Below are 23,353 nucleotides of genomic sequence, written 5' to 3'. Positions count from 1 at the left end.
GTCTTGCTGACGACATAGGGACAACAGGAGGACCTATGCCGTAGGGATGTTTTAAAGTTCAGAATGTTAATGTATAAAAAGAACTTTCAGTACTAAGCTTGGTAACTGCTGGTGGTGGTTGACAGAGAAGCCACCAGAAGTCAGAAGAGCAGCCACTTACTAACCGTGTCCTCTGAGTGGTCTTAACCTCTGTCCTTGGTGCTTTATAAATGCTCCTTATGCCTCTTGATGAGTCTACCCATGTTATAGATGGGGAAACAGAGACTCAAAAAAAAAAAAAAAAAAAAGACAAAATAGTATGACCTTCCTGAAGCCACTCATCTGGAACAGCTCTTCCATTTCCAGTGTGTCTTTCAAGGCAGCTTGAGGCAATTTGGAGCAACTCTTGGGTGTTTTGAAGGTTCTTCCTATATGCTCTTGCAAGGCTTGGGTTTTAGTGCTGGAGTCTGCAGAACCAGCCGCCTGCTGCCCCTGGACAAGCAGTCCAACGAGTGAAGCCAGGATGCTTGGCTCAGAGCTTGTCTCTGCATCCAGCCTTCTCCATTCCCATGAGGAATTGCCTTGTAGAGAGAGAAGCTCCACTGCTTCTCTATCACTGTGCTTGTGTGGCCTCAGGATGTACTTCCCTATTGACCTTGTTGAAGTGAGACTCACTGGACTTTTTCAGGGCATGTGAGGGAAGGCACCTAGTAAATTAATGTCTACTATGCTTACAAAGGTCGATGTTGTATTCGAGTGCGGGCTGATTCTGTAGTTAAGTTTTCAGACTCTTCCCTTTATGGCTTTAAAAATCCTACCTCCTCTGTTCCAGATGAGGGATCAGAAACTCTCTTACCTATGGGAGACCAGGCAGGTGACCTAAGTAAGAGAAATGCCTGGGTCTCGGAAACAAATGCAGGCTGCAGGGGGTGGTGAGATGCCAGGGTGGGTGAGAACTGCGGTCAGTGGGGAGCTAATGCATGCCTGGTCAGGGACGGGCAAATTGTACCCCCCTCTGCGGGCTCAGGGGCAGTAGATCTGAGGCTGAAAACATAGGTCGTTACTGCAGTCTTGTTTGAACAAATAACATGATCTTGACCTAACAAAACACATCAGCCTGCAGGTGCAGTTCTCCAATAATTTTTAAAATTTGTGTGGATTGTGGAGGATCTTTGTGATTTTTTTTTTTAAATTGAGTGGCATGTGGTGCCATCTCCTTTGCTTGTATCAGCCACAGTTTTGATTGGTGGGTCCTTGGGATCCAGTGAAGATCCTGGGAAGATACACTTGTATGATCTTATGCAAGTTATAAAACTCAGCCAGGACTCAGTTCCTATATCTAAGCTGGCCTTTGCAGCACCAGCCTTCTAAGGATGCTGTGAAGATGGAATGGTGTAACATTTTTCAGAGTGCCTGGTATAGGGTGTGTTGCATGGAAGGTTTCAATAAATGTGAATTTCCTTCCTCTCAATTTGTGTTCCTTCCTTTCCCAAATCTTGGATTAAAAAAAAAAAAAAAAAAGGAACTGAGTAGGGCTTGGTAGTCCAGGGGTTCATCGCTAGAGGTATCCTGCCACCTAGTCCACGATTTTGGTTCTTGTCTGTATTGGTTTTGTTCACACTTGGCTTGGGTCTGGGGATGTGCTGAGGCAGTGTGGCATATGTAGAAGGAAGCATAAATACTGTAAGAGAACTGGTCCTGAATCATGACAAGTGCCGAAGCCCTGTGGCCAGGGAGTACTTGCTGTGTTTAAAAAAAAAAAGGAAGGGAGGCTATTGGGAGGAGAGTGGCTGGAAGTAGGGTCAGTGAGCTGTGGGCATGTGGCCATTACAGAGACTCTGCTGCATCGACTGTCTTATGGTTTTAAGCTTTCTTTTTTATTCGAAGCAACACATTATTCCATATAATGAATACTGATTAAGATGAATTACCATGTCACTGTCCCTCAAATCTAGAAGCCCTACATGTGTCTTCCCTATCATTCCTCTCCTCCCAGCTAGTATCTGCTTTTCTTTATGGCTTGACCATCTATCTATGCAGCATTTTGCTTTTGTCACTAAATAATAGTTCAGGAAATTCCTCCAATTCAGCTGGCACAGATGGTCTGATCTGCCCCCTTTACTGATTTCAGAGTAACCCATGTTATGGCTGAGCCACAGTTAATTCAGCCGTTCTCGTACTTTCACTGTGTTTCTAGATTTTTTGTTTTGTTTTGTTTTGTTTTAGCCACTGCAAACATTGACAGATAAAGTGGACTCCTTGCACTACTGTTGCACTAATAATAATAGTACCCATTTACTATAACAAATTCAAACAATGTGAGAACTGGAAAAATGGTTTTTTTCCTTCTTTCCCCCATATCCTGGAGGTAACCAGTACTAATCATTCATGTATTCTTCTTTAAAAAAATTATTTATTAGAGAGAGAGGGGGGTGGGGAAGCACATGCAGGAGGAGGGGCAGAGGAAGAAGAGAGGGAGAAGCAGACTCCCCGCTGAGCTGGGGCCCTCATGCAGGGCTTGATCCCAGAACCCGGGACCACGACCAAGCCGAAGGCAGATGCTTAACCAACTGAGCCACCCAGGCACCCCTCATTCATGTGTTCTTAAAAGCATCTTTCCTATGTGTCTGTAAACCTACAGACACACACACTTAGGTACATAAGTTTATGTGCAGGTTTTAAAACAAAAACAGGTGCGTATTCTCTGCAGCTTGCCATTTCCCTGTACTGGCCTCTGGGCAGTCTTCTAGTCAGTACGTGACTGTCCTTTCTGGCTGTGTGGGCTTCCAGAGGGTGGCTGCACTCACTGGTGGGCAGGAGGTCCTTTCCCAGTCATCCAGAATAGAAATCCCCCTGTACCTGTACTGATACATCTGCAGGATGGGCCCCTACAGGTGGAATTCCTGGGTGTGCACCTGGAACGTTTTAATAGATTGTGTCCTCTTATCCCAGTGAGGTCAGATCTCTCCAACTGCAGCCTGGTTTTAGAGGGACCATTGAAGGAATTCTGTTGTGAACATTGAATCTCTCAAACATGTCTAGACCAGGAATTCTGAGAAAATCCTAGAATCAGAGTTTTAATGATGATGAGGGATGTGCTTCAGCTCTGCCTTCTTCTGCTTCTGTGTTTTCATCTATTCGTGAGCTTTTGTTTGTTTTCACTATTTTAATTAATAGTTTTTCAAAAAAATAGTTTTTCAATGGTAAAATATTTCAAACATATATAGCAGAGCAGAGAAATAATACAAATGATGCATGGTGACCCAATTTTACCAGCTCAGTGTTTTTTTTTTCATCATACTTGCCTGAGATATTTTTTAATTAAATGTTATATATATGGCTATAAAGCTTCTGTCCTTTCGCTTAAAAATAACCATTTTGGGGATCCCTGGGTGGCGCAGCGGTTTGGCGCCTGCCTTTGGCCCAGGGCGCGATCCTGGAGACCCGGGATCGAATCCCACGTCAGGCTCCCGGTGCATGGAGCCTGCTTCTCCCTCTGCCTGTGTCTCTGCCTCTCTCTCTCTCTCTCTCTGTGACTGTCATAAAAAAAAAAAAAAAAAAAAAAATTTTGTGAAGTTCTGTACCCTTCTCTTTCGTATTTAACACTCTTAATATACTGGTATGACTGGAATCACAAGTACCCATGACAGTTGTTTGTGTCTTTTAAATACATTGTTATCATTTGTATAAATTTTTAAGCTTTTTGCAACCCCCCCTCCCCCCGTGTTTTGTTTTTGTTTTTGAAGATACATTTTTAATTGTAGAATAATTTTGGATTTACGGAGGAGTTGCAACGCCAGCACATACCCTTCTCCCCTCATTCTTCCATCCTCTGCTACTTGATGAATTTGCCCAAAGCCAGAAATTAACATCTGTATGTGACTATTAACTAGCTTTTATTTGGATTTTTATGGTTGTTTCACTAATGTTGTTTTTCAACTTCAGGATCCATGCGGAATACCACATTGCATTGTGGGGTTTTGATTTATCCACCTCAATACATAGAGTTATTTTTTTTAAAGGTTTTATTTTTACTTATTCATGAGAGACAGAGAAGCAGAGACATAGGCAGAGGGAGAAGCCTGACGCAGGACTCCATCTCCGGACCCCGGGATCATAACCTGAGCCAAAGGCAGATGCTTAACCATTGAGCCACCCAGGTGCCCCATATAGAGATGTTTTCTTAATTATTGAGCCACCAGTGACAGCACCAGTATACTCACTCCCCCAGTGTTGGACCTTCCCGTTGGGTTCCCTTTCTCTTTTGCCAATAGGCCTATGATTGGCATGGGTGGGAGTTCCTTGCAGCTGTACGCTGAGAAGCAGAATCGCTGGGTGGGAGGGAGTGTGCATTTCCAGTATAATCTGTGATTGCCAAGTCAATCTCCAGGGGCTTTGGTCTCCCTCTTGACTGGGTCCCTATGTGGTGTCAAGCACTGTTCCTGATGCCTTGGTTACTGGAATGAGCAAGACAGTTCCTGCCTTCAGAGGGGCAGGAAGGTGGAACTAAATAATGGAAGACCACCTACTCAGGGCCACAGCAGGGGAGGGGACGCTGCCCCAGGCAGGTGCAGCGGGGGACCTAAAGGCTCCAGAAGGCACACATGCACACACACAGTGTGTTCTAACTGGTACCTCCTGCTCTTTCTAGAACGTGCCATGTACATTTCCCTCCTGGGGCCTTTGCTCTTGCTGTTTGCTCTATTGGAATAGTCTTCCCCAGACATCCACGTGGATCTGGCCTCATTTCCTTCAAGCCTCAGCTTAGAGGATGTCTCCTCTGGGGAGGCCTCTCTGATCACACCTGCTACCAGAGCCCCTTCCTTGCCCTATCACCTACCGTGCGTCACTCCGCTTTGGTTTTAATTCTTATAGCACTTACTGCTACCAGATGTAATATATATTGGTTTGCTTACGCATCTGCCCCCGCTACAGTAGAATTCCTTGAGGGTAGGGATTTGGTCTGTTTGCCATGGCCTGCTCCCCCAGCCATACCAGGCTCATGGGACTCAGCAGCTCTTTGTTGAGGGAGCAGTGGATGGGCGTTGCCAGGACTGTGATAATCTGTGGGTGATAGCGGCAAGCATTTAGCACTAGCTTTGTGTAATGCACTCTGCTAATAAGCTCCTTGATGTGAACTGTTGTCCCCTTGAATCCTCAAGTCTACTCCTGAGCCTGGCCCTGCTTTAATGCTGGGTCCAGCTTACAGGGGGAGATGGAGGCCAGAGTGATGTGGCTGCCTTCTGCTGGGGCAGAGATTTGGACCTCTGTCTGACTGCAGCCAAGCTCCAGTTGGGAACCTAGGCTCAGTCCCAGGCAAAGGCGGGGAGACGGGGAGGCAGGTTGTGGGTTTCACCCCCAGGTTGTGTAGTCAGACTAGTCTAGTGTCTGTATCCTCTGGGCCGGACTTGGATTCTTGTGTGGAGGGGACATAAGACAGACCTGCTGGGCTGGGGTGCTTTGGGGGCGGGTACCCTCTTGCCTACCGATCCTGCCTTCTCTGAAAGGGAAGGAAGACTCTCACCTTCTAGCTCGCTGTAACAGGAACTGCCATCCCCCACCCCCCAACTTTGGTTTGCAAAACTGAGCCTGGTGGGGAAATGAAGGGCTGGCTCGCTAACCACAGTGAAGACTCATTTGCAAAGGCAAAGCAGGGGCAGCAGGGCCCTTCTCTGACCCCAGCAGAAGGCATCGACTTGTGCAGGCTGCCTTCTTGCTGGAACCACTCAAGCCCCATCACTGGGCTTGGAGCTTGGAGGCAGTTACCAGCTCTGGGCTTTATAGTCTTGTGACCTCAGTCTTCTCCTCTGTTCAATGGGAATGGTAGTAGTAGTAGTAGTAATAATAATAATAATAATAATAATAATGTACATGAAGTGCACAAATGAGGAAATGCATGTAATACCCCCTCCCTATGCCTGCTTCTGCAAACGCTTGGAGGGATATTAGCTGTTACTATTGTGGGGGTGGTGGACACAGCGCCCCCCTCCTGTGCCCCACTCCACACAGTAGCCACTTATTAGGAATAGTCCTCAGGTTAAACAACAGAGGGGTGAAGGACTATCTTCTGATGCATGCTCCTCTTGTCCTTTTTGAGCAGAATTTGGCATTTTAGATAAACTTCTGTGATCAGTCTGACAGTGACTTGCCTGGTGGCATAGCGAGGGTCAGACCCGTTCTTGCAAAGCTGAGGAGTGAGTCAGGGCAGGCCTCCTTCCTTGGGGTAGCCGTAGGGGAGCAGGGTGTGGTCCAGAGGAGGCAGGTGTGAACACGAGGCGGGGGGTAGATTCCAGCACCCCCCTTTGGTAACTGTGTGAAGCTCCTTGCAGACCCAGCTCGCGTGGTGCTGGGGCCACCTCGCTAACACAGGGCGACAAGTGATTACAGTAAATGAGAACCAGGAAAGGGGAAGTGGGGAAGAGGAAGAGAAGTCCTCCAGAGCGCAGGGGCTTTGAGCTGGGCCTTGAGCTGAGCTGCGTGCTCTTTCCTGCTCTTAAGATTCCTCGGAGAAGCTGCTCCTTCCCTGCACTGAGCACACAGCATGAAGGTCCCCTGTTCAGGGACCCCATGAAGGCTCACGGACGCCTTTAAAGAGCGAGGCGTTGCCTTTCCAAGGATGGCTTTCTAGGCCAAGAGGGCCAGGTGAGCCATGCCTGGGAAACGCTTCTGGAAGGCCAGGGCCTTCTCTCTCAGTCTGTCCATTCCGCCTGAGCCCTTCCCCTTGAGCGTGGCCAATGTTATAGCCATCATGGCCCAGTCCCTGCCAGTGAAGTGGGAGGGCCTTGCACTGTGGGGAAGCATCTGGAAACCCTGACCTGGCCTGTTGATCATTAACAAGGTGGAAAGGTATTTCTGCCTGTCTTATCTAATGATGGACTCTGCCAGTGGGAGCCCTGAATATCCCTGGCATCTCTCTCTACCTGCTGAGACTGGGCTTCAAAGAAAGGATCCACCTTTGGCTGGACTCTAGCTTGTTCACTTCAGGGTTTTCCAAGAGGCCGTTGTGGGAGCAGCTCTCTCAGGAATGGAAAAAGGAAGGGAAAAGAGCCGGGCCACCTTGCCCACAGCGCTCTCTCTGTGAGACGCCTGTGCGTCACTACCCTGCTGTCTTTGGCATCAGGGTCCAGGCAGGTGGCCCAGTGAATGACTTCAGTTTCCTGAGCCAACTGTGGAAAATGGGGGTTTGTTCCCAAGGTTGGCAGGAAGAGTGAGGAGACGGTGAAGTCAGCTCTGGCACCTAATAAATATTCTGTAAGGAGGGTCCTGTCTGTTCTCCATCCAAATCAGGTGCTTCTACCCTGGGCTTGACCTTGGCAGGGCTCCATCTGCTGCTCGTGGAGTTGGTAGGTCAGGCTGTGCGAACGTCTCCCTGCAGGAGCTGGCATGGGTGGTGTTCGAGAATGCTGGCCCTGGAGCTGGACAGGCGAGGCTCAGAGCCCCCCAGTTCACTCAACCTGCTGGAGCCTCCATTTCCTCCTCTGCAGAATGGATGGGTTGATAACAGTGACCACTCCCCTCTTAGGGCTGCAGGCGGCACCCCTGAGATAATGGACACCAAGCACTTGACTGGTGTTTGATAGACCAGGAGCTCTCAGAGTCCCCACTGCCTGTTAGGGTTTTGGTGCTGGGATCCTTGCAAAGATGCTCCTGAGAGCGAGAATCCAGCAGAACCCAGCTGGGCAGGGTAATGAGCTCGGGGGTGAAGGAGGTCTGCCCTGGAAAAGAACTCTTCCTCCTCTTCGTTATGGTTAAGAGGACAGGCTTGGGAGCTAAGACTCCTGGGGTTGAAATCCTGGCTCGACTAGTGTAGCCTTAGAAAGTCACTGCATCTCTGCCTCGGTGTCCTCCTCTTTGGAATGTGGAGGGCGATCTTAGCCCTACGTGAGCACCCATGTGTCCGAATCCCTGGCATACTGTTTGGCTCTACTAGATGTTTCTGTAAATGTGGCTTCCCTTCCCCTCCCTTCTCTTCCCTTCCCTTCCCTTCCCTTCCCTTCCCTTCCCTTCCCTTCCCTTTTTTTCTTCTCTGGTTTCCTCCGAAGCCAAGAGGTGGGTAGGAAGATGAGGACCAGCATTTTCCACAGGAGGATTCAACATCAATCAACTTGTGGAATTTTCTTGGAGTTGAACCGAATCGCCTGTGTTCTCAGAACCTTTCTTTTCCTATAAAAAGCAAGGACAAAGCATCTGATGGGAAGAGCAATGTGTTTATGTGCAGGGCTGCTCGTTGGGCTGAGGTTAGGGCCATGTGTGTTGTAATGAGTGGTTGCTGCTGAGAGGGGTCCGCGTTGGCTGTCCCCCGGGGTGCCATGCGCAGACTCCTGGTGGACGTCCCCAGGAACCACGTTCTTGGCCAGCGACATTGTTGCCCGTGAATGCATGGGCCCCTGAGCCAGGCCTCACTCCAGCCCCCCTGTAGGCCACTTCCTCTGGGTTTCAACTGGCTTATCACAGGGCTGCATGAGCATCTATTTCTGGCCTGCCTGGAAATAGTCTGGATCCTGGCACAAGGCATGCATGGAGTCAGTTCCTGGGATGGAGAAGCAGCCCAAGGGGATGGGGTCAGGAAATCTCCCTACAGTGTCCTCCCTGGGGAGACTAAGCCTTGGGTGCCATGATTTTCAGACCGGGCCCAGGGAACAGGAATCACCAGTGGGAAGGTGGTTCCCTCAGTCCCTTTTGGTCTCTGAGTGTGTCAAGGAAAATATCTGTTTGATATTAGCATTTTAAAATTTTTATTATTTATTTATTTATTTATTTATTTATTTATTTATTTATTTATTTATTTTTAAAGACTTTTAAAATTTATTCATGAGAGACACAGAGAGAGAGTGAGGCAGAGACACAGGCAGAGGGAGAAGCAGGCTCCCTGCAGGGAGCCCGACATGGGACTCCATCCCAGGACTCCAGGATCACACCCTGGGCTGCAGGCGGTGCTAAACTTCTGGGCCACCTGGGCTGCCCTGGATACTCTATTTTTTAATTGAAAAATTTATTGAGATGGGTAGATTCACATAAAGTTGTAAGAAATAACACAGATCTCATGTAGACACTACCCTGTTGGTGCCAGTGGAACCATCTTGGAAAACGGTAGTGTGCCAACACAGCCAAGGTACGAACAATGATTCAGCCCACCCTCCGTCTCATCCACGTTTCCCCAGTTTTACTTGCACTGCGTGTGTGCACATGCACGCGTGTGTGTGGGCATGTTAAGTTTGATGCAGTTTTATCACATATCTGTGTTCTTGTATTTGCCACCACGCTCAAGACACTGGGTGGTTCCATCCTGACAAGGATCCCTCTTAATGACCACACCCACCTCCCCAAGTAAGGTATCTGTATGGTAAAATGCACAGTGAGTGTAAGATCCAATTTACACAGGAGGACACCTCTGTGACCACAACCTCCCTTCCCCCAACCCAGATCAGATCTAGACCACTCCCCACACCTATTGCCCCCAGGAGCTCCCCACCCTCAGACTTGTCTCCATCCGTGAGTCCTGCTTAGCTCACTTGGCCTCATTCCCTCAAATCTTTAATTTTCACCTCTTCTAACCCAGAACCACGGTGTGTGTGTTGGGGGGGGGGGGGGGGGCGTGGTCTGTGGCATCTGCTGTTTCTAGGCAGAATTTAATAATGTCCTATTTCCACTGCCTTTGTGTTGTCCAGTGCCTGTTATATATGGTGGGTGGAACTGGGTTTCTTTTTACCAAAGACAAACTCCTAAAATATAGGTATATATTCAGTTGAAAAAAAGATGAGTTGATTTGAAGACAGATATTAGAGCCAGCACTATGCAGGTGTGGCAAACTTCATAGATTTGATGATCAAATAACATTTGAGGAATAGTGTCAGGCATGTATAGCTCCAAAAAAAAAACAAAAAAAAACAAAAACAAAAAACAAAACCCAAATCCCACACCCAAATCAAAAACTGGTCCAGTGTGGGTGTGGTGAGGCGGGATCTATATATAGTCTTGGTCCAGTAAAGGCCTTCTGTGTAATTTTGATAAACAGTACCGGTTTAAAGCAGAGCCGATGAAAACTTCCAACAGGCTGTGTGTAAGATGGTGAGCTGTTCCAGAAGGTCTTAGTAATTTTTGTTCTAGGTGCATTTCACCTGTTCTATAATACATATTTTGAAATGGACTCATTCTTTTTTTGACTTAAATTCATATAGAAGGAACTTTGATCCTAAAGATTAGAGGTGCCAGATGTGTGTTTTTTCCCAATTCATATTAAAATATGTCAGAATTAAGACATAACAAAATGTGGATACCATTTAAGTTCCTTCCACAGGATCCCATGTTGGGATTATTCCCACTGAGTTTCCAGTAGAAGGGAGAAAACTCAAATTCAAGTAATCCTAGAACAGTGAATATTTGAAGAATTTTGTGATGGTCGGTGTTTGGGATTTTAGCTGGCTGGTTCATAAAGCCCCCTCTCTTTCTCATCTTCTTGTGAACTTGGAAACAATTGAGAAGCCCAGATAACTAATACATAGTGACAAGGAGGCCTGCTCTGTGTGCACCTCCTGGGGAGTCTGGCTTGGAATGGGCTCTGGCCCCTGACCCGCTCACTCTGTCTCTGGCACTGGTGGACGCTGCCAGGGAGCAGGGCAACGCATGTGGTTCCTGGGGGACAGGTCAGACCAGAACTGGACAAGGAGGCTGAGCTGGGCATGTCTAGTTCCTCCTGCTGGACTCCTGTCTCCCCTGGGGAGACAGGTCCCTGGAGGGAAGAGGAGCTCAGCCAGTGCCTCCAGTATCACTGAAAACTCTGAAACATCTGTAAAACAGTTCATTCAGCACTTATGTATGAATACAAAGCCCAGCAGTAACAGAGCTCCTGTGGAAACACAAGCCTGGGATATTCCCCACTAGAGATCATCATAGTCTCTACGATTGTTTCTTTCTTAATTTTTAAAAAATATTTTATATATTTAATCATGAGAGGCAGAGAGAGAGGCAGAGGGAGAAGCAGGCTCCCAGTGGGGAACCCAAAGCAGGACTTGATCCCAGGACCCCAGGATCACGCCCTGAGTTGAAGGCAGATGCTCAACCACTGAGCCACCCAGGTGTCCCCAATTGTTTTTCTTTTTCTTTCTTTTTTTTTTTTTTAAACAAAGACGATAAGGACAGTCTCCCTCACCCTTGCCCCCAGTCCTTAGGTTTTCAAAGGACTTTAATATCTAAAGCCCATGAAAACAGTTTACGTTTTACCAAGTTCTTTCAGGTGTATATACCAATGGGATGATGGATCTTCATTCCCATTTTACAGATGAGAAAATAGAGACTAAGCCAGAATAAAGAAATCCATCTCAGGATGGACTTTAAGCGCATGTCTGCTAGATTCTTCCAAAGTTGGGCGCTTTCAGCTCTTCCATGTTGACCCTGTTAAAATTGTTCTGTAGTGTATCTCACTTGTTTATCTGTTGATCAGGTTAGATGCTGTCACATATGTGCAACAACTAACACTCTTGGTTTTTAAAGCAGAGTCTTTCACTGAGACCTGATACCCTGAGACAAAGTGAAACCCAGCGTTGGGGAAGGTGTTGTTGGAAGGTGATATGAGAACGTGCATCCCAGCAGCGAAATTAACCTTGACTGAGACCTCCTGGGGGCCACGGGATTCCTATTTAGTGTAATTTCATGTTATTGGCGGAGCAGCTCGGTGAAGGGGAGGTAGTGCACTCATGGTTGGCACAGGTGAGGAAAGGACAGAGAAGGGACAAGGTTTGCCCAAGCACCCAGGTGCCTTTGGGGTGACTTGTCCAAGCCCCGGGACTTCCTGCAGGGCTTTCTCCACTGCCTACTGCCCACCACTGGGTTACCTCCAGTCTTCAGGACTCCACCAAGTTGCACGCCCTCAGAGCAGCCTTCCTTCCCCTTGCTGCGGAGAAGCCCCAGTGTAGACCTGGTTCCTCTCTGAGGTGTTTGGTGTGGTTGGAGGCTTACATGTTCACGTGCTGGTGTGGAGGGGGTCTGTCCTGCCCAGGCTTCTGAGGGTGGGGAGTGTGTGTGCTTCCCCCCCAGCACATCCTCAGTGCGATGCTCAGCCACTGAGCCTGGCTGATGGGTAGACAAGAGAGTGGGGATATGTGTGGGAAGGTGTCAAGCTCCCGTGGTCTCCTTTCCTCTTAAAATACGGCTGGAGCTTCCCTGAAGATGTTTTTTTTTTTTTTTTTTTAAACAAGATTTTATTTATTTATTCATGAGACACACACACACAGAGGCAGAGACATAGGCAGAGGGAGAAGCAGGCTCCCTGTGGGGAGCCCTATGTGGGACTTGATCCTAGGATCCTGGGATCATGACCTGAGCCGAAGGCAGATGCTCAATCACTGAACCACCCAGGTGCCCCCCTGAAGATGCTTTAAGTCTGTTGGCAGATAGTACCAATTGAGGGCAAGTGTGGAATCAGGGAAGGGGCACGTGCCTGGTGTGAGCAGGAGGATGTTCCAGGAATGGGCGGCAGCTTGAGAGTGGCCCAGAAAGGAAGCAGGGTTTGAAGAATGGGGTCATGGGGACAGCCAGCAAAGGGGGTGGTGGTGTCAGGTGGGAGAGTGGGAGGAGGCTGGAAACCCCAAGTGTGTGTCTGCAGGTGATGAGTGGGGAAGGCCGTGGGAGGGTGGCCGGACCTGGGGAAGGCCCGAGGTGATACTGGGAAGCTAAGTTTGTGCAGAGATGAGGCCTCACTTCTGTGGCTGTGTTATCTCACTTCTTCAAGCAGGAAACATGGCTGCTGAGCCCCACCACAGGAGCGCACATGGCCCGAGCTCTGGCCACCAGAGCCTACTTTGAAAATAAAGTCGGTCATCTTAAGGACTCCGTGCCTTTGGCAAAAATTTCAGCCCAAGCAGATCAAGCCTACCATTTGCTTGTCATCCTCCCTACCAGGAACCCTCATTGTCAGCAAATTGGCAGACTTCTACGTGTACAGATAGAGGTATTCCTCCTTAGCTGAGTCTAATACATTCCTGGAAACATGAGGGAGAGCATCTTTTTTTTTTTTTTTTTTGGATAGCTGTCTGTTATTTCCTATTACATGGATATAAATGGTGATGCATTACCAACTGATTGAAAAAAAAAAAAAAAACCAAAACCCACAACCCATCCCCAGTATTGCTTAATACCCTTAAACATCTGGAAACCAACCCATCAGATATACCTTAATTATTTGACTTTTAAAGATTTTATTTATTCATGAGAGACACAGAGAGGCAGAGACATAGGCAGAGGGAGGAGCAGGCTCCGTGCAGGGAGCCCAATGTGGGACTTGATCCCAGGACTCCAGGATTATGCCCTGAGTCGAAGGCAGATGTTTAACCGCTGAGCCACCCAGGTGTCCCAATTATTTGATACTTTAATGAACTTGTTCCTGGGCATGTTTGCAAAGAGTACGTAGGGTACTAACTATATGGTGTTGGTTGTGAATTTTGATTTTTTTCCTCTACTTTGCAACTTGATGACAGTGAACTAATCTGTTGAAAATACCTGAGATGTCCTCTAAATTGGACTCTGGTAGTTGGCTTGTGAGAAGTAAATGCTAGGACTTGAGCAGGACTTACTAGGGTGGACAGGACACTAGGTTTGATGCGTGTTGATTTTCAGCATTGGGAGTGCTAGACTCGGTCATCTGTTATAGGCTGATATCAATATTTTCATTGGTGCCTGTGCACGAGCATCCTACAGCAGGTGTAATCTGGGTAGTATGTTTTGTGTAAAAAATAATTTTGCAAGTTAGAGTGGTATTTAGATAGTGAGAATTTGAGTGATGATAGACACCTGTGCACAATCTGGACATACACATGTATGAATGTACATGCAGACAGACATGTGCAGATGTACAGACACAGGCATATACCTCCAGTACCCTATTTACATAAACTGTGTCAATTTTTTTTCCCACATCAGTACAGATGGATCTCTCTTTTCAATTTCTTTTTTTTTTATATATATATATTTTATTTATTAGTGAAAGACATGGAGAGGCAGAGACACAGGCAGAGAGAGAAGCAGGCTCCATGCAGGGAGCCTGATGTGGGAGTTGATCCAGGGACTCCAGGAGCACGCCCTAGGCCGAAGACAGGCGCTCAATCACTGAGCCACCTGGGCAACCCTCTCTCTTCACTTTCCACAAGTAAATTAAGACTGTGTGTTTTCCTGGGATGCCTGGGTGGCTCAGTGGTTGAGTGCCTGCCTTTGGCCCAGGGCATGATCCTGGAGACCCTGAATTGAGTCCTGTATTGGGCTCCCTGCATGGAGCCTGCTTCTCCCTCTGCTTGTGTCTCTGCCTCTTTTTCTCTGTGGCTTTCATGAATTAAAAACAAACAAACAAAAAAAGACTGTGTTTTTTCCTGTACCTCATATGAGTCTAGCTTTATTCAGTTGCATTAATAATTTAAAAAAATAATACCTAACAAGTACTTAGAAGTTACAACATCTTTATTAGTTGTAGTTATGAGGCACTACTTTATTTTTTTATTATTTTTAAAAATTATTTATTCAGGAGAGGCACAGAGGAAGAGACATAGGCAGAGGGAGAAGTAGACTTGCTCCTGGGAGCCTGATACGGGACTCGATCTCAGGATTCCAGGGTCACGACCTGAGCTAAAAAAAGGTAGATGTTCAACCACTGAGCTACCTAGGCATCCCTACTTTTTTTTTTTTTTTTAAGATTTTATTTATTAGAGCACAACTAGGGGGAGTGGCAGGCACAGGGCTAGCAGGGCTAGCAGTGAGTTCCTGCTGGAAGCATCTGTTAGAAGCTGGGATTCAAACCCAGACCTGCTGGCTCCAGAGTCCATCCACTGGTCACCAGACACATGCTTCACGTGACTCGGGTGGCAAGTTTGCAACCCGGACACTAGAATTTTATTTCCGGTGCAAGTAAGAAAGGTGATTTGGGATTGACCTAGTTGCGTGCAGGAGGCCTGATCCCCCTACCCGCCATCTCTGCTCTGCACCCCATGCGCAGTGGGATCATCACTGAGCAAGGTGCCTCTGTGTGATGCAAGATCAAATACATGGCAACAGAACTGACCAATGGGCCCCTCAGACTTTGTTGATCACTAAAGAGACAACCACCCTAGCTGGTGAGGGATTTCCTTCCTGCCTTTTTGGGGCTCCTGGTAACCAGGAGGGTACTGCATAGCAGGCAGCCCTCTGATTCGTCTGGAGCTGGGTCCTCCTTGCTCAGAAGGCCTGGGAAGTAGTAGTAATAGTCGTGAAGGGCTTGGTAGAGCCACAGGCCCATCCGCAGCTGACTTTCCACCTGTGAGTAGTGCCCTCTCTGGTCCATGATGGCTGGACAGCCCCATGGCATGAAGGAGGCACCTCACAGTTAGGCCCGCAGCCCTGAGAGTATGGACTCAGGAGGACAGCTTTCCACTCCTAGGAGAAACAGGTGTTCACACAGAATCTTGCATGTCAATGTTCACAGCTGCACTATTCACAGTAGTCGAAAGGTGGAAACAACCCCAAAATGTCCATCGACAGAAGAGCAGTTGAAGAAAATGTGTTCTAGAATATTACTTCTCCATAGAAAGGCACGAAATACTGACACTTGCTATGACACGGACAAACCTTGAAGACTTTCTGCCAAATGAAAGAAGCCCCATACCAGAGACCACCTAGTGTAGAAATCCCTTTATATGAAATGTCCAGGAAAGACACATCTGTTAGCGGATGAAAGTAGGTTCACGGTTGCCAGGGCTGGTGTAGGGACAAGAGGGAAATGGGGAGTGATAGCTACAGGGTATGGGTTTCTCTTTGTGGGCATGAAGGTGTTCTTCAATTGACTCTGGTGGTGATTTGCACAAGTCTGTGAGTACGTTAGATGCTATTGAATTGTGCACTTGAAATGGATGACCTGTATGGCATGTGAACTGTATCTTGATAAAGCTGTTACATTAAATGAGAATATGTTCTCTATAACCCCAGAACCACCTGCTGAGCCAGGATGCCCTCGGGGGTGGTGGTAAAGAACTCACAGGGGCAGTGACATCTTGTCCTGTCTCCATGCGGGGAGCCCAGAGAAGCTGTCCTCTGCAGTGCCTGGGAGTTGGCCACATCTATTACTGCCTGAACTACCTACTGGGTCATTGATCCCTCAAACATACTGATCCCTGTGTCTCATGGGGGTAGCTTAGAAACTACCAGATTGATGACCTGATGTAGCAGAGGCTGCCGTGGGTTGGACTCTGATTGCTGTAGCATTCACTTCTGTACGTTGAGGACAGCTTGGTGTGAACCCTGCAGCCCTCTGCTTGAGGAACAGGAAGGTAGGCCTCAGACACAGCCCTTGACCAACAGCAGGTGGGGTTTGGGGATAAATACCCCAGCTCCCAGGATGCCTGGGTGGCTCAGTGGTCGTGATCCCAGGGTCCTGGGATCAAGTCCCAGATCAGGCTCCTTGGATGGAGCCTGCTTCTCCCTCTGCCAATGTCTCTGCCTCTTTCCCTGTGTCTCTCATGAATAAATAAATAAAATCTTAAAAAAAAATACCCCAGCTCCCTTGCTCTGTGGTGGGGTGAGGACTCCCAAGAACCCCTGTGGGGTCATCTCCAGGTGCCTACAGAGGGCCAGCTTGATGACCTAGCAGTCTCCTCCTCAGCATCTTTCCATCCCTGTCTCATGTCCCCACTCCTCTCCTGGTGTTCCTGGGATCATCTCCCAAGTAAGAATCTGATTCATTCGTTCCATGGATACCTGAGTTCCTGCTCTGAGCCAGGCTCTGGTGCAGGTGGCAGTGAGGCTTCAGCTGTGAGTGAGGGGGACAGACACACGATCCCTGTTTGCCTGGGGCTTGGAGGAGGATGCACATCCCAGGTACATGAACCTGTAAATACAAATGTGCAAGGGAGGGGCTGTATAGGGTGGTTATAAAGGTAACAGAATGAATCGTTTCAGGGAGGGTGGAGAAATCAGTCAGGTGAGATCACAAATACAGTCAGCTGATGACAGAGGAGCCAGGGCAAGCCGGTGCAGAAGGTCTGGTCTTTCAGGAGCATTACCAAGGAGCCTGTCCTTCCCCAGGTTGGGGCAGGGGAAGTGTGGTCCCCATGATGTCATGCAGGTGATCGGCCCTGCTGATGTGGTGGGTGCCTGCAGCCCTCTTGCAGGCTGGGCCTGGCTCCCAAGCAGGGGTCCTTGCTGGTGCTGAAGGGGAACCCAGGACCTCTTGCCTCCTTAGGGTGGCCATTTCTCTTTTGTTCTCTTGCCACATCTCACGCTTCTTCCTCTCTGACTTGGTATGTGTGCGTGTTCGTGTCTCCCTCCCTCCTTGTCTGGGGGGCCTGCCTGGTGTTTCTGTCCCTCTTTGCCCTGTCTGGGTGTCTCCATTTGTGTGTGTGCATATCTCCATGTCCACCTCCCACTGTCCCATTTCCAGTGCCTGTCCCAGGCGCTCTGCCCCCTTTCCCCATTCAACAGCTATTTATTGGGTTCCACTGTATACCAGCTACTATGCTAGGGCCCGGGGTGCAGTCCTGAGGAAGGGAGCACCTTCTAGGGAAGAGGTTCTGAGCCCATGGAGTCCCACCCACAGGTGCTGCCTCTGTTCAGGGCTGTGGAGAGAGGGGCTGCTACCATAGCAAGAATCGGAGGGTTTTCTGAGTTCAATGGTGGTTGAGCTGAAACTGGAAGGGGGAACTTGGAGGTAACCAGACCCAGGGCATTCCTAGCAGAGCCCACAGCACGTGCAGGTGTCCTGTAGTCGGGGTGACCCCTCACTGGGTGGCTGGAGCATGGAGGGTGTGGGGCCAGATGGGGCTGGTGGGGTCCACATCGGGCCTTGGATCTCAGTCCTAGGAGCACTGAGATGTGTTCAGAAGGTTTGAAGCCCAGGAAAGGTGTGAACATATTTATTTATTTACTTTTTAAATATTGATCTAGAGAAGAGCATGCACATGCGAGTGGGAGCAGGCGCAGAGGCAAGGGGAAGCAGACTCCCTGTTGCGTGCAGAGCTGGGCGTGGGGCTCGATCTCATGACCCTGAGGTCATGACTTGAGCCAAAATCAAGAGTTGGGTTTAACTGACTGAGCCACCTGGGCTCCCCACATGAGCGTATTTAAGTTTCATAAAAATGGCTCTGGGAGTAACTTCTGGCTCCTTCACTAGGCCAAGCAAGAGATCCCAGTGGCTTGGATTATGGCGTTGGCCATGGGAATGGAGAGAAGTTGACTGAGTCAAGCGTAATTTAGAAAGTAGAACTGGTAATTGCCTCAGGATAAGGTCACAGCATATGAAATTTTTTCTTCATGTACGTGTGTCAAGTTTTTATTATAACTTCACCGTAAGAAAAACTCACAGGAGGCCAATTCAAAGATTTTACCAACAAGGACAGTAGATAACCACTGCTAGACTTGATAGGAAAATATATATATATATATATATTTGCTTCAAGGCGTGAGCATGTTGACTGGCAAAGGTTGGTGGGTAACATTTGAGGAGAACAAATATCACCACCTTTCATGTCTTAGATGAGGCGAAAACAGTTCAATCGGCAATGCCAATTTCCTCCTAGAAGGCTATAAATTTCAGCGCACAAAAAGGGTCTGTGTTTTGCTGTTTGTTTTTGAGGAGTGAGGGAAAAGAGAAAAGACTCCAGGTTTCTGGGTTGGGTCAAGGGTGGGGATCTGGTGCCCCACCCCCCACAGGGTTTAGAGGCACCCCCCCCCCAAAACAATATGTTGAAAAGTGGTTTTTAAGACTTACTGGTTTGCAACAATTTTAGACTCACGTGAACGTTGCAGAAATCCTATAGGATTTCTGTGTCCTGTTCATCTGGCTTTCCCCAGTGATAACGTCCAGTCACCAAACTCAGGACTGACACTGGTATGGTATGATTAAAATATAGACCTGAGGGGCACCTGGGTGGCCCAGTTGGTTAAGCGTCTGCCTTCAGCTCAGGTCATGATCTCAGGGTCCTGGGATCAAGCCCTGAGGCAAGTTGGGTTCCCTGCTCGGTGAGGAGTCTGCTTCTCCCTCTCCCTCTGCAGCCCCTCTTTACCCACCCCCAATCATGCTCCCATGCATGTCTCTGTCTTTCTTAAATAAATAAAAATTTAAAATATAAAAATAAAATAAATTGCAGACTTGGTTTTCTCTATTTTTTTCTGTGGACTCAAGTTTTGTTTTGTTTTGGTGTCTAGGTCTACAGAGTTTTCTCACGTGTATAGGGTTGTGGAAATACCACCACACAGAGGGTGCAGAACCGATGCCACTCATTTAAAGCCTCTTTACATTCCTTCATGACTCCTGTCCACCGAACTGTTTTTGGTCCAACCAAAACAAGACCCATGGGAGGAAAGAAGAGAGCTTCCCGTTCATTCCACCCCTCTCTCCCCTAATTGCATTCACTGCACCCAAACTCCTGTTGCTACCTGTGGAAGCTAATCAACCCTGCTTTCCTGCTGATCAACCCTGACTCTAAATGCCTTCATTCACCTGATTCCTCCATCCCAGGTCCAGGCTCCCTCCCTCTCCTCTCATTTTCAGGGACACCTTTCTTTCCTGCTTCTCTCTTCCGTGCAAGGACTGAGATATATGTGCCAGGACTCTTATGGTTGCAAGGGGTAGAAACTCAGGTCACACTAACCAAACCTAAAAAAAGAATTTACTATGTCATGGAAGTAGCATTTTCTAGGACAAGTATGGCTTCCAGTATGACTGGACCTAAGGGTTCAGTCTTTTCCTGGGCTCAGTCTTTTCCTTCTACATTTGGGGAACATGCTCCCTGCTGCCCCCAGACTCCTGTTTTATCAGCCAGGCAGCAGCAGTAGCAAGAGAAATTTTATTAATATTTTTGGCCAAAATAAGTCCCAGGAGGATGCTGGTATGCCCAGATCGGGCCATGTGCTCGCCCCTGGACCAATCATGGTGCTCCACGGTAAGGCCCCTTGGCTATTCCTAGGGTCCCCTCTTTGACTTGTGATAGGTGGTGAGGAGAAGCAGATCAGCTTCATCTGAAACATGTGGAATGGGTCTGTTCCAGGAAAGGTGCTTTTTTTTTGACAGAAAAAAGAGGAGGAAGGGACTGGCTGAGCTTGTCTCTTTGTGATGGACCATGGTCATCCTGTGGCAGGGAGGGAACTCTCCCTTGGGTCGGGCGGCCATCTGTGGGGAGGAGGGGTTGCTCCTGGGTGATTTGGTCATCCTGTCGGGGGAGGAGGTCACTCTTGGATCAGGTGGCCATCTCTGGGGAAGAGGGCTTGCCCTTAGGTCTGGTGGCCATCTTATGAGGGGAGGGACTCTTGGGTCACATGGGCATCTTGTGGGGTGAGGGGTCATCAGACACTGGGTCAGGCAGACATACTGTGGGGGAAGGTGCCTCCCTTGGGTCAGGTGGCCATCTGTGTGGGGGAAGGCATCTCCCTGGGGTCAGGTGGCCATCCTGCCCAGTTTGGTTAGGAAGGGACTGGAGTCACACAGCATCAGGAGTTACAGGGAGGATAGATTTCCTTGTTTCTGTTGTCTGTTGCTATACCAGCATCCCAGTACTTAGTAGCTTTGAACAGCAAGCTTTTTACTTATTTGCATGTAGACCTGCAGTGTGGACAGGGCTGAGGGGCTGGGGAGTGCAGGAGTTGGGTGGTGCTTGTGGGGTGGGGTGCGGACTTGTGGCTCTGTCCTCAGGTGGAGTGAACTCCAGCTTCTGATGAGCCTGTCTCAATTGTCTTTTAGTGGATATCATGGAAATCAAGGAAATCCGCCCAGGGAAGAACTCCAAGGATTTTGAGCGTGCAAAAGCAGTCCGCCAGAAGGAAGAGTGCTGTTTTACCATCTTGTACGGCACCCAGTTTGTTCTGAGCACACTCAGTCTGGCAGGTGAGTGCACCTTCATGCATTTTTCTCCTCGCCTATGCCTGGCTTCCTTCCTAGGACTTCTCTAATAGCAGAATGCTCACACCTGCCTGCCCCCTCCTCTGTGTTTGGAGGCATCATGGTTTTGAATTCTAACGCTGCCCCTTTCTAGCTGTGTGCCTTTGGGCAAGCTACTCAACCTCTCTGAGAGCTGCGGTTTGCTCAGCTGTGAAATGGGGAGAACGGTAATGCTTGCCTCATTGGGGTGTTGTAAGCATTATGCTAAGGTCCTGCTTGGTGCATGCAGAGAGCTGAAGGCAGGTTATATATAGTTTTTGTCCAGCAGAGCCTGGCCTATTCCCCTAAACTGGAGAAACTACCCTGGAATATTCTGTCTCACACATATGCGCATGCACATACACAGATTCACGCATGCACACACGCACACATAGTACACTTGCCACATGCATACACACATATGTGCGTGCATACATACACTCACATAGACACGTGATCCAGAGGTGAGATTTCCAGCTGTCCCCATGAATCCACCAAAAGGCCAAAGGGGCCTCTGAGAGGCCAGAAGATGAGCTGCAGAAAAGCTCGGGCACTTCACTCAGGAGCAGAAGCTTGTCACTGCCTTCAGGTCTCGTCTTAGAATTTATTGACTTAGAACCATTTGTGCAACTGTGAACGGTGAAAGAGAAAATAAATCCCTTTAAAAGTAGACCAAAACGGAGGGGAGATGGTGAAGGCTAAGCAGTGTCAGGGGCATTTAAATTAGGACCAAAAAGCTCTTGTTGATTTGCTTTTGCACTTGCTCATCATGCACCTTTGAGCATGCACTCTGCACGGGGCTGTCCTAGCTGCCACCGAGACCCAGTCGCTGCTGTTACAGAGCTCACAGTATGCTGTGATAAGAGGTATAGTCCAGTCACAATACAGCATGCTGTAGGAAGACAGAGGGCCAATGTCAGGGAAGCTTTGCAGAGGAGGTGACTTTTAAATGGGGTTTTGAGGCATCAGTAGGAGTTGGGAGGAAAGAGGGAGACCCATCTGGGGAGACAATGTTATGTGTGTTGAGGGCTTAAAGGAGGGAAATAGCGAGCTGGATGTGGGAATAATGAATGGATGTCTGATTGATGGTGTGTGGCTGGTGCAGAGATGGGCAGGAGAGAGGGGCCTGTGCCCATGACCTTCAGAATTGTGTCCACTTAGCCCTGCTGCAGGCTGAGGCCTGGTTGTTCTTGGTAGGGAGACCATGAGAGCCCAAGCAAGTCTTAGAGTCCAGGATGCCAGCTCTGGTGTCTTAACAGAGCTCTGGAATTCAGTAGAAAGGTCCAGTAGAGAGATGAGCAAGACCTGGATTCAGATCCCAGCTTCCCACGTACGGGCTCTGGGACAGGTGTCCTGACAATTCTGAGGTTCATTTTCTCCTCATTCCCATGGGAAGAGTAGGAGCAGCAACCTTGGCATGTTCTCATCCAGATAAACAAGCTGAAGGCAGCTTGTTTAGGTACCTGGTCCTTAGGACATGGTTAGTAACTCAGCGAGGTGTTTGCATTGCTAACTGATGATGCAATGAGGCACAGAGGGGTTAAGAAACCAGCTGAATGTCACACAGCCCTGAAGTGATGCATGGGACCCTGTCAGTGATGTCAAGCTCTCACCTACTGCTTGGCACTGCCTCTCTCCCCTCTCCCTGGCCTTGACTAGAAGAAACAGGAGATGCTGAGGATTGCTCAGGATTGTGGTGTGAATTATCCCAAGCCCTACACCTTATTCACTGACATAGGGGTAAAAGCTAAAACTCTTGGGGGATGGGGGGAAGGTCATACTTGTCACCCTTGCCATAGAAGGGACATCTTGGGCATGTGGCTTCATCTCAGATACAAAAAGCAGGTCTTAGAACCACAATGATGTGAAGGAGATGCCTTCTTCATATCCTTGTGCAAAATGGGAATCTAGCACTGGCTCCTCTTGTCCCTATGGTCTGTGTGGGGCTGGGGCGGCCAGGGCCCTGATCTCTCTGCAGAGGTCTTCCCAGGGAGTAATAGCATCTCTGTTCCTGTTCACCTTTCCAGCTGACTCTAAAGAAGATGCGAATAAGTGGCTCTCTGGCTTGAAAATCTTACACCAGGAAGCGATGAGTGCATCTACACCCACCATTATTGAGAGGTATTGACTTTGCCTTTTTTTTTTTTAAAGATTTATTTATTTATTCATGATAGACAGAGAGAGAGAGAGAGAGGCAGAGACACAGGAGGAGGGAGAAGCAGGCTCCATGCCGGGAGCCCGATGCGGGACTCGATCCCAGGACTCCAGGATCGCACCCTGGGCCAAAGGCAGGCGCTAAACCACTGAGCCACCCAGGGATCCCCTCCTTTTTTTTTTTTTTTAAAAGATTTTGTTTATTCACGAGAGACACACAGAGAGAGAGAGGCAGAGGGAGAAGCAGACTTCCCAAAAGGGAGCCCGATGCCGGACTCGATCCCGGGACTCCAGGATCATGCCCTGAGCCAAAGGCAGACGCTCAGCCCTTGAACCACCCAAGTGACCCATTGACTA

The 23,353-nt window shown here is 48.5% G+C and overlaps 1 protein-coding gene across 8 annotated transcripts in view; it reads left to right on the top strand.

Annotated features, from left to right (window-relative positions):
- PLCG2 (phospholipase C gamma 2) overlaps positions 1–23,353 on the top strand; it is a 174,059-nt gene that overhangs the window by 62,019 nt on the left and 88,687 nt on the right. For all 8 annotated transcript variants that reach the window (XM_025426966.3, XM_025426964.3, XM_025426967.3 and 5 more), the window contains 2 exons: positions 20,666–20,809; positions 22,870–22,963. In XM_025426966.3, coding sequence (XP_025282751.1) covers positions 20,666–20,809; positions 22,870–22,963 — 238 coding nt within the window. The remainder of the gene's footprint in view (positions 1–20,665; positions 20,810–22,869; positions 22,964–23,353) is intronic.

This window comes from Canis lupus, chromosome 5 (genome assembly GCF_003254725.2).
Source record: "Canis lupus dingo isolate Sandy chromosome 5, ASM325472v2, whole genome shotgun sequence".
NCBI lineage: Eukaryota > Metazoa > Chordata > Mammalia > Carnivora > Canidae > Canis > Canis lupus.
The sequence above is the reverse complement of the archived record's forward strand: the minus strand, read 5'-3'. Positions and strand labels throughout refer to the sequence as shown.